At 44.7% G+C, this 11,357-nt stretch overlaps 1 protein-coding gene across 4 annotated transcripts in view; it reads left to right on the top strand.

Annotated features, from left to right (window-relative positions):
* The window catches only part of BIRC7 (baculoviral IAP repeat containing 7), an 18,655-nt gene extending 9,014 nt beyond the window's left edge, over positions 1–9,641 (top strand). The window contains exons 3-9 of one of the 4 annotated variants that reach the window (XM_019510118.1): positions 3,053–3,152; positions 4,474–4,555; positions 4,640–4,685; positions 6,646–6,858; positions 7,824–7,904; positions 8,368–8,607; positions 9,438–9,641. In XM_019510118.1, coding sequence (XP_019365663.1) covers positions 3,053–3,152; positions 4,474–4,555; positions 4,640–4,685; positions 6,646–6,858; positions 7,824–7,904; positions 8,368–8,570 — 725 coding nt within the window. In that variant the 3' untranslated portion in view covers positions 8,571–8,607; positions 9,438–9,641. Of the gene's footprint in view, positions 1–3,052; positions 3,153–4,473; positions 4,556–4,639; positions 4,686–6,645; positions 6,859–7,823; positions 7,905–8,367; positions 8,608–9,251; positions 9,341–9,434 lie in introns of those variants that run through there. The other 3 variants (XM_019510119.1, XM_019510116.1, XM_019510120.1) reach the window with 3 other exon arrangements.
* The last annotated feature ends 1,716 nt before the right edge of the window (positions 9,642–11,357 follow it).

Genomic DNA, 11,357 nt, shown 5'->3' with positions numbered 1-11,357 from the left:
ATTGCTTCTTCAGAAGCTGAGCTAGCTTTGTGATCATGGATAGAGAAGGCGAGTGCCCTGCAACAGCCTCCAACTCGGTGATTCAAAGGAACCTCCCGAGGTTCAACAACTAAAGTTAAAGTTTAGGAGTTTTCAAGACTATTCCTTAAATGGCACAAGCTAGACTTTGAAAGCAGCTCTGCACTTCAGTGCCATTCCTGTCTGTGTTTGAATGCTCCTAGATGCTTTGGGTGCATGGTGGGTTTCTTTCTTTCCACGGGGCTACAAAAAGGTACTCTTGAAGGGCAAACATTACCCTTGGGGCAGGAGGGAGGGTGAGGAGGAGACTCCTGTTTAGGTCATTGATTGCTACCTATCTTTTTCTTAATTTTTTATTTTCCTAACTGGTGCACACTGCACAGCTGCATAGTGCTGGTGGGGTCTCCTGGTCAGGCTGAGCTTTTCTGGCAGAGATCCATGCTTTGCGCACGTGCTGAATCTCTATTCATCACTCCATATACTAAAAGCTATGGATGCTTAAAGGAGTTATAGGGCAGACCAGAAACAAAGGCTTGTCCAAGATGGGTCCTCAACCTTCTTGGATTCAAGGAACTTATTAGGAAATACCAGTTCTTAGCTTTCAGTCTTTGGACTATGGAAAAACAGTCCAGCAATTTTTGCTTTGGACCGCAACAGGTCAGAAGGTTTTGTTTTTTTGACACATTGGATTCCTATTTGAAATCACTGCGTTTTATCTTGGGAATCACATGCAAGTGTTGCACACCTAACACTAATACGAGTGGCACGCTTGAAAGAATTTCCCAGCTCTAAGACTTTTTCTTATCTAAGCTCTATGCACAGTTTTATACATCCTCTTGCCCCTGCCCCAAATCTAGCTCGGTGGTTCTCAACTAAGGTGCCAGGGCACCAGATACTTTGAAGGATGCTGCAAGAAATGCAAAGATCAGCAGGTAAACCAGGCTTGTCCCTTTCTGGATGATCCAGCCCCCGTGTAAGGAGGTTCTTGAAATTGGGTGCCATTCAATTCACAACTTACGGGGAGGTGCCTCCCAAAAGGCTGAGAACCATTGATCTAGTTATCTGTGTTTTTAAACCCCAAATTTGAGCACTGAGTGGTGCTGGCTTGTTACTGCTTGTATCCCTAAAGGCATTTGGACTGTTAATATGAAACTATAGGCCCATTAGCCTTGTGCAAACAAACATGGGATATTTTTTTTTTTATGTACGGCATGCACGTGAGCATGAATGTACTCTAACCCATTGTTTTCTTTGGAAAGGCCTCGTTGCATATGTTGCAGAGGAAGGGGGGGGTGGGGGGGAGAATTGTTATTAGGGCTGAGAAGTCTGAAATGAAACCATTCCTGTAGTTCTACAGCCAAGGAACACACCACCGAGCTTTTCTGTAATCCTAAATAGTGGAGCACATTTGAATGGTGTTCATTAGAGAATGGCAAATGCCAGTTTGCCCAATAAATGAGGCTCAAAGCCAGTTGGCAATAGAGATAAGAATAGCACTGAAGTCCTGGTGCTCTCACACTAGATTTTGACGATAGATTACAAGTGTCCCGTGCTGTATTAAGTATGGTGTGCAGAGGAAACCAAGTGGAAAAGGCATCCTTGTCCTACAAAACTGGTGCTGGTTTAGCTGTATTGCTGCTCACCCCTGTGGCCTGTGCATTTGTGGGGCTATCTATATAGCTGGCCTCGCATTCATTAGATATGTTGGTTTGAAATGGCTAGTTAGGTCCCCTGCACACTTGCTCTTCTATTTTCACCCGTGCAAGGTCTTCATAGATTTTCATAGACATTAGGGCTGGAAGGGATCTTGAAGATCATCAAGTCCAGCCCTCTACCCCAGGGGCAAGAAGTCAGCTGGGGTCTTGGCCAAATGAGAAGTGGATCTTGCTGTAAATCCAACAAATAACACAAATTGCACATGTGTATACAGGGCTGGGTATGTATGCATACAAACGGGTCCCAGTTCAATCATGACATGCAAGGCTCTTCTCTGCTTTTGTCTCCTTTTGTTGGTCTCTCTTTTTAAATCGGCCAGGCCCAGAAAACAGAACAGACTAGAAGGCAGTGGCTGTAGTTTGAAACCTTTGTGTGTATATTTTTTTTTTTTTTTCCCCATCAGGATTTATTATCCCCCTGCTGAGCACCTGTCAAAGTCTGAGTGCTGGCCTTTCAGCAGGGGACCAGTCAGGAAGCAATCCAACAATGTGACAAACCCACAGGTCATTTGACTAGTGATGCTCTGGAATAGCCCAGCCTAGCTGGTCCAAACATTTCCCTTACTCAGTGGCTTCTGAATACTCAGTGATTCTGGATGCAACTGCTCTATGGAGATTGCTTTAGTTTCCTTTAAAGGACCAAACTTGGAGGTGAAAAATCCTATAGAGCCCCAGAAATTTGTCTAGAATGGACCTTTTACTGAAAAGGAGGGTGGACCTTTATCTAGAAGGGTCTCTTGTATCGGACATGTTGATCCTGGGCTGTTCTGTCTCCAAATGCTTTGGGGTGACAACGCTCCTCGCTAAGGAAGCCAGAACAAGGTACACTATCATGCACTGGGATTTGGTTGTGCTCAAAAATTGAGCATCTGACTGGTTCCAGAAGCAGAGGTGTGTGTGCTTTGTGTAGTACAACTTCATAAGAAGTCGTGCACAAGTAAAGCTGTGGAAAGAGCGAGTGTGAACACACGTGCTTCCCCTGACCCAACATGCATGTCAAGACTTTTTGGGGAAACTCCCATCCAGGTGGCTCATGAATGGAAGAGCTGCAGTTGGCCAACCTAGTCAGAACCGATGTTTATGAACCCTAACTTTTAACTTGACATCCTGCTTTTGGGCAAGGAGAAGTCCTAATCCTGTTGGACTGTTCCAGTGCAGGTGCTTTGCCACTTGTCCTGTTGGCTAGTTATGGTAAGAGACTGATGTATTGTGCTTCCTCCACTCCTGCCAGTAGCCATATCCTTGCCCCTGGCTTTGTGAGTAATTGCTCGTGTACTTTAATGTCTGGTGTCCTCTCTCTCTTTTTTTTTTTTTTTCAGGTCACGGTGACACTGTAAAATGTTTTTACTGTGATGGTACCATGAGGGACTGGATGCTTGGAGATGACCCCTGGAGGGAACATGCTAAATGGTTTCCAAGGTAATTCATGGTATCCTAATAGGTGTTTGTAGCAGGACTAGTATAATGAGGCCTTAACTGACTCTGGCCTTTCGGGAGCACCTACAAGGAATTCTGCATAAAGGGATAACGAGAGCTGCATCAGTGTCAGTGCAACCTGTTATGTTGGGACGGCAGCTCCTAAAAGCACGCAGATTCTTGCTTTGAGCACAAGCAGCTTGGCCTCCATCTCCTGAAAGCACAGAGGGAAAGTCGGGGTGCAGACTGCAGTCTGTGCGCCTGCACCCATTTTACATGTGTTCAGATCCTTGGAGTGGGGGGTGTGGGGTCTTTTTCTTCCAGTCCAGCAGTTGTCTTTCCCATGTGTACTGTTGTGTTTGTAAAGGATTATCCCAATCAAACGATCTGCCTACAAGCTGAAATCCTCCACCCATCAAAACATTTTGAACTGCTACACTTATGCAGCTTGTGCCATTGTCTTTGGAAGAGCTCCTTCTCCCTTGGGCACTTCCAGAATCCCAAGATAGCCGCCCATTTCAACAACAGATCATGGGTATTAAGACTGAAACCACCAGACTGCCTTTATATAGCCTTATATCCTAATGACGGCTTTTTATGCACCATTGTTTGTGGCTGGATTGAAATTGGATCCTATGTTTAACTGGGAATCTCTGCTTGGCGCTTCATCTGGGACATGAGGATCTTCTAGAGCAAAGTCCTAGTGGATGTAGACCCTCCTGTCGAGTGACACGGCTCTCAAATGCCATGCCTGTTTAAATAAACTAGTTAAGCCTGAGCAGCAAACAGACCTGAACCCCTGTTGAGTGTACAGATGGCAAAGTCTGGCTTCCTCTCTGAAAAATAAAACTATTAGTTTTAAACTTAACACTGCCCTTTAATCATCCCTGGAAGTGGAGCAGCCCTTGGATTCCTTTGGATCCTTTTGGTCTTGTGCAAACAGAAAGATGTAGCGTAGTGGTTTTGTGTTACAGGAGCCATGGGACTGTGCTTATTTGTCTTCCACTGAGCCAATCTTGAGCCAAAAGGCTCTCTGAGGCTGTTAGGGAAATGTGAGATGACGCTTGCTTGTTGTGGGAGGATCGGGAGTCTTGGACCACCGCTGTTCTTCCTGCTAGAACTGGAAGGCTTTGTAAAGCAGATGGAGGAACTTCCCACTCCCATGAACCATCTCTTTTAGCTGTGTATGCAAAAACATCACCCATCAATGTGCATGGATCACTGCATCCAGAAGCTTAGCTGGATCCCAGACAAGTTCTGCTGCCAGTTAAGCGTGGGGGTGGGAGTGCCATGTTGAACTTGTTTGCTGTCATCTTCTCCTTAGGTGTGAGTTTCTGCTCCAGTCAAAGGGGAGAGCATTTGTTACCAGGGTTCAGGAGACTTATTTCAACCCCCAAGAACCTCTGGTGAGTATAACATTTTTTCTTTTTTAAATGCAATGAATGCAAAAGAGACTTGTCTTTTCTGACTCCATCTTGTAATGTTTTTAGGGAGACTCATGGTCTCGGGATGAACAAGAACCCTCTGCTATCCAAGGTGGGTTGTATGCAAGTCCTGGCTCTTTTGTTTGACTGCTCTGGCTCCTATGTAGTACTCTGGAGACGGCAGGCTGAATTGCTTTCAGAGAAGTTTGCATTTTGATGCGAAAAGCAACTTCCAGAAGCAAAGGTGACTTCTAATGAGACTGCATACCCTGGATGTGCAGATCAAAGACTTGGCTAGCTCAGGTAGACATCCAGGATCCTGGGTGCCCAATTGCATTTCTTGAGGTTCCTCGGTGGTTAGTGATGTTGTCTGTGTCATTGGTAGATCTAACTTTCAAAAGATCTTTGGAGGCATCTGGAGCTACAGCCAATCTGAGAATGTGGAGGAGAAATTTTGAATTTGGATGATCCTGGAAATGGTCTCAAGTTTTTTGAGGAGCTGGTCCCACAGAGATTGGATCCTGAACATGAGTAAGAGGAAAGATGCTGCACTTCCAGGCTGCATTGGCTCTTTATGGCAGTCTAAACAGAGTTTGGACTATAACAGACTTGCCTCTTGTTAGAAACTGCTCTCTGCTTCAGTGGTATTTGCTAATTCTGTGTTTGCACCAAAAGAACTGGACTTCAGAACAGGTCCATCTTTGCACCATGCTTGATCACAGCAGAGAGGAAAACTGAGGACGAAGTTCACTATATGCATGTTGAAAGCCTGTCCTTGGTAAACAAGGAGTTGTGGGCCAGTTTGCTAATGAACTGTTAGTTTTTATTCTGCAAAAGTTTTCCAACTTGGTGACTCTGAAACAGGCTGAGGAAGAAACTATGGCTTTAAACCTATTTGGTGGTACCCTATAGTATTAGGGATTTGGCGATGGCTGGTATTCAGTCTAGCTTGCTTTTACAAACACCTGAGATGCTGAAGGAAGAAATTCTTGGAGTATGTTAAGCTACCATCAGTGTTGGACACTTATTTATCTGTATTCATACCTCATGGCTGGTGGTTTTTTAAGGATTTGGTTGTGTGGGGAGTAGATCATGACTAGCATAGACATTTTTAAGACCTGGGTACACAAAGCCTTGGCTGAGATGATGTAGTTGGGGCTGGCCCAGGTTTGAGCAGGGGCTTGGATTAGATGTGACCTCCCAAGGTTCCTTCAACCCTAACTTTCTATGACTTAAGTGAATGCCCTGGGCTGTGGATCCAGGGTTATGAAGATGGACATAAGCTCAGTCTCAGCTTCTAGGGTGGATTACTTGGGACACTGCTGACCTTGAATGTTGACCCTCTTTGTGATGGAAGTATTGCGTGTGCTTGCTACTGGATTTACTTGTGCTTGGAGGTGAGGGCAAAGGGGCTAACCTTGCCACCAATGAAGCCAAAATGCCTGCATGTTGGTATGAACACCAAGAGTAGTTCTCTGAAGCATCAGAATTGCCGTTGGATCATGTTTCTAGCATCGTCTCTGACCCTGGCCAGGTAAGGAATGACTTGGTATGAACTGCCCTTTCAGTCTAATCCTATCAGACGAGTTGGCTCTCACTCCGAATCACAAAGGTTAATGCTCTGCCTAGTGGGACTCTTGATGAAAGCTGTGTCTCTTGGAGGGGGGACCAGGTCTTCATTACCTCAATTCCACCAAAGCCTGCTGCAAAACACTTGAAATCAGCAGAGTCCTGGTTGCACCTCTGACTCCAGAACAGCTTGTTCCTCCACTGCTTGCTGGGAGGAGAAATGAACCACTGAATATAGAGATGGAAAAAAAATCTGCCCATAGCTATTCAAATGACTTGTCTATTGTTGTGATCTCTGGTAGAACTCGTTTGATACCACTTTCTTGGAACTGAAAGTATTAGCTGATACACTGCATGAAGTTGGGGCATTTGAGAGACGGCTATATAATATTTTGGAATGGTCTTTAGGCAGACTAATGCATTCAGACCTATCCTTGCCATGTCCTTCAGTGGTGGGAGTTGACCCACTTCCTGGTGAAGTATCTCCTCGCTGTGCTTTGCAGATCCTATGGGGAATCGGGAATTGCCATCTCCTCTGGATCAGTCTTGCGTAGTGCAGAATGTCCTGCAGATGGGCTTTGACCACAGCTTGGTGATTAGCTTGGCCCAGAGTAAATACCTGCTGACTGGAACGTGCTACTTATCTGAGTCTGAGCTGGTTTCAGATCTGCTTCAGACCACTGGGGAGGAGAGCACCAGTGCAGAAGGAAACAGAGGTAGGAGTGACCCACCTGTCCCTTGGTGGCGGGTATCTTTGGTTGCTGAAAAGTAACACCTTGCACCTGCTCCAAACTTGCTAGAGCACTTGGGGAGCTTTCTCTTGGGTCTTTTCCTAGAATAAAATTTAGGGAATGCTCTTCCACCGTATCCTGGAGATGTCGAGGAATGAGTTTGTTGTTGCCAAACAGTCTCCAGTTACTGGAATATCTGAAGTAGGCCACTTCCCAGTAGCCTGAAATAGAGCTGCTTTTCTTGGTTTGACAACTGTGGATTTAGCCCCCACAAAATGATGGTAAGGGTACAAAGGTGGCTTAATCCCCCGCAGACTGATGCGCAGGGTACAAAATATTCAGAAATGGATTCCTTGGGCTGGACGATCCAGGAAGGTCATATAAGCCTTGTGTGGCTGCTGGATATAAAATGGAGACAATGGTAGAAAGTGTGCTACTAACTTCTCATGGGCTCTAAAACCATGAGGATACAGGCAATTGTTAAAGAGCAGACTCCTGGGATGGGTACCCCTAATGTGAGAATGAGGTGATTTTTTTCTATATGGGAAAGAAGAGTGCAACCACACTGTGTGTGTGTGTGTGTGTGTGTGTGTGTGTGTGTGTGTGTGTTTTACATTTCTATCCTTAATGTGCTACAAGCAGCTGCCAACTTTATCAATGGTCCAAAGGGGACACTTGTGTTTGGAGAATACAACACGTGCATGTTCTATTACTATGCTCCTAAAGCTTATGTTTGCTAAATACCGGTGAGCTGGATTTTAACTTGTGGCTAACCAACATGTGGTGACACCCGTCTGACCACCCCCTGGCTTGGTGGAGGGTGCAGGGTCACTGGTTTTCATCTACCAGCTCTGTATGTTTGATCTGAAGGGCACCCGAACACCAAGGGACCACTTCCTTTTTAAGCCAAGTATTTCTCACAGTAGGAACATTACCCTGTTTGCTTCTAGTTCACGTAGACCCTGCTCCGAGGGACAGCGGTACATCGGGACTGAAAGGGGAAGCCCAAGCTGAGTGCTCCAAAGAATCAGGTGAGATGAAGAGGAAAACTTATAGAGCTTCCTGGCCCTGCCCAGACAATAGCAGGGGGTCTCTACCCAGGGCTTATCACCTCTGGCTTTAACAGAGGAACTGTGAAGGGGAATGTATTGTACTACATTGGAGCTGAGCTTAGAGGCCGCACTTGAGGATTAAGGGCCCACTGCATAAGAAGCTGTACAAATGCCAAAAAAAAGAGCTTGGCATGGATGAGTAGTACAGCAGGGCATGGGCATATTTCTCTCCCTGTCCCAAACATGCATCTTTGAAATGCTAAACCCTTTTTAGCACATCTGCATGACCTCTTAGGGCTTCATGAGCAAAATAAGAGGCTTGGCAGCATGAAACTGAACAAAATGACGGGCCATAGCTCCTAAAGTCCCACTTGAACTAGAGAATAGGAAACTCAGGTCAGATGGGAAGGTGCTGAAAGAGCTTTTGGATTTTATTTTGCAGCAGGCCCTACGCTGAGCACAGAGGAGCAGCTGCGGTGCCTGCAGGAAGAGCGGATGTGCAAAGTCTGCATGGACAAGGATGTGTCTGTGGTCTTTGTCCCTTGCGGACACCTGGTGGCGTGTGCAGAGTGCGCCCCTAACCTGAGACGGTGCCCTATCTGCAGAGCATCCATCCAGGGGAGTGTGAGGACGTTCCTGTCTTGAACCACCATGCAGTGTAAAGGCCCTCATGGGATCCTGGGTGAGTTGCAAAAATCATTTGGCTTGCCTACCTTGTGCATGGCTCTGTTGTATCAAGTTACAGAAGTTACACTTCTGCTTGTGTTAAAAGGGAAGAGTGGTAAATGGACACTGTCTTTCTGTTCCTCCAGCAGGGCAGATGGCCTAAACTTTTAGATGTATCCCTGCTATCAACCCCATCGCCATGAAGAGTTACTTCTGGGTTCTGGTTCAGGGGCACCTGAATTTTAAATAAGCACTCTCCAAAAGGGGCAGGGAAGAGTCATTGCTTGAAGCAACTGCCTTCTCCACTCTAGATCTGAGATGATTATTATTATTATTATTATTATTATTTATTTATTTTTTTTAAGGGAGAAATTTCCCCTTTTTTGCAAGGAAGCTGTCAATATTGGCAAAAATCAAATTGCTGCTCAGATGCAAGTTTTTTATGATGCTCCTTCCTCTTAGGGGCGGATGTGTCAATTGGCAATAATGCTTTTTTTTCCCCCCATTGGAAGTAGAATTGTTGTTTGTTAACAATGGCAACGCGTGTGTGTGTAAAAGGGATGGCTCCAGTCTCATGTCCCACTTTCCTCCCCCATGCCCCTTTCCACTTCAAACATTTGAATGCCTAAATAAAACAACCCTGCTTGGCTTGTCTTGCAGACTCTCTAGCTGCCTCTTTTTTCCTCCACTGATAGAAGACGTGCGAGACATCTGCTCCAAAATATAATTGTGACTCTGTCCTTTTTAAAACAAAAAACTTCGTATCTCAACTGAAGACCTCCATGATGCTATGAACAGAGCACTTGGCAGTATGCTCTTCCATCCTTTTATTTCCTTTTTTAGCAGAAAGAATGGAAGCCAGCAAGCATGGAAAAGGCTGTACAGGACACTTCAGGGGGCTGTTTGGTGACCTAGACTGCAAGTGCTTTCTAGCAAGAAGCTAAGAGAGGCCTTGACCAACAGGATTTGTTCATAGATTGGAAAAAGAAAAGCAAACCCTTTGTAGATTTGTACTTTAATGTTGGAAAAATAAAGCTATTTTCTCTTTCAGGCTGATCTGTTTGAGTCTGGTCACTAAAAGGCTTAAAATAACTCCCGGTTTGTGAACTAGCCAGTTGCAAGACTTGCATAAACTAACTGTTATGAGTTGAACAGCAGCTTCTTTCTATTGCCACTTAGCTGTAGTTTTGTGCTTCTATTTTTTTTTTTTTTCCTTGCTTGGGCATGACCTAACCAAGCAACTTCCCTTAGCATAACCCTACTTTCTTCTTTCCAATCTCATCAGCTGGAGTCCAGCGTTGAGTCTTGTTTCTCCTGAGCAGCTCAGTGGAAGTGCACATCAGCTATATTTGATCCCCAGTCACTTAAACCTGGTTCTGCACTGGCTCGCCTGACTCGCTGGGTCAAGACTTATGAGCCCCAGCTGATGCTTCTAACTAAGGGGGGTAGCCTTGGTCCTCCTCTCTTCCTCCAAAAGAAAAGTTTATTTTTATGCAGCATACTTCTTCTCTTCCAGTTGCCCAGCATCGCAGGGATGAGAAGAACAACTAAACTGTTTATGTTCTTACCTTGAAGACCAAACCATGGGGTTTGGTGGAGCTTTACTAAACTTGAACACGCTTGTAGGCTAAAGGTGCACTACCGAATTAGCTGGACTGTTCTATCTGGCTTATCAATGCAAAGTGGCTATATTAAGCACTGTTAATAGTCCTGGAGGCTGCTTTTGGCTTTGAGTTTCTCTGTTTCAAGATGTGTAGAGTAGTAGCCTGAAAAAACTTGAGGCTAATTTTGAATTGAAGCTGGCTCTTATTTCTGAGCATAGCTGTGTGCTACTAAAGAACTGGCAGCAGCAGGACTGTAGGGTCCTGACCATCAGCTGCCCAGGAGGTAGGCTGAAATTTTTGAAAGAAATCTTTCCTGTAGAATAAATCCCATTAGAAATCACTTTGTTCTAGTGTCAGAAGTTCCTGTGACGGTCTGTTTTGTGTGCTGCTGTTTGCATCCTATGCATGCATCCCTCCATGGCTCCATGCAACCACTAGTGTGAATTTCAGTCTATATTTGTTACATCATTAATAAAAACATAGGCTTTGTATATAAACTTGTATGAACTATAACTATATTTTTAACCAGTGGATGGCAGTATTAACTTAACCATGATAGGAGCTGTGCAAATAAGCCTGCAATTGCTCTTTCTTCCCTACAGCATGAGAGAAATATGAATATATGTGGATTCTTAGGATGGGAAAATGTCTGTTTTTGAATGAATTATTAAATGTGGAATACCGATAGCAAAAGAAGCACTAAAATGAGCTGGAATATTCATATCCCTATGAATGACAAAATAAGTGGAGGTCACTTAAGATGAGTAATGTTGTCTCAAAACTTGTCCTATTGGCCTTTTTCTAATGAGACCAGTTCCTATGCAGACACAGGCATAAATCAGCAAAATTTTAATCCTCTTATTGTTTCATTCAGGCCTCCATCTTCCCCTGCAATAAATACCCCACACAGTCTTGACTATGGGTGGGGTTATGCTTCACTTCAAGGGATGTTTATTTGATTCTTTTCTGAGGCTACTCAAGGCCCCGGCAATCCAGATCAATTTAATCAGGTTTCAACTATTAAGAGGGGAGAATGCAAAGCTGGAGTGAAAAGAGTGGGTTCGTTCATTTAAACTTGGGTATCTTTTGGCTGTGTTGTGTTGCATCCTATATTTAGGTCTTGGTAAGTTTGTGTGATATAAAGTACTTTTGAGACTTTGAT

Source organism: Gavialis gangeticus, unplaced genomic scaffold (genome assembly GCF_001723915.1).
Source record: "Gavialis gangeticus isolate Ggan-Ray unplaced genomic scaffold, GavGan_comp1, whole genome shotgun sequence".
NCBI lineage: Eukaryota > Metazoa > Chordata > Crocodylia > Gavialidae > Gavialis > Gavialis gangeticus.
This window is presented reverse-complemented; position numbering and strand designations above follow the sequence as displayed.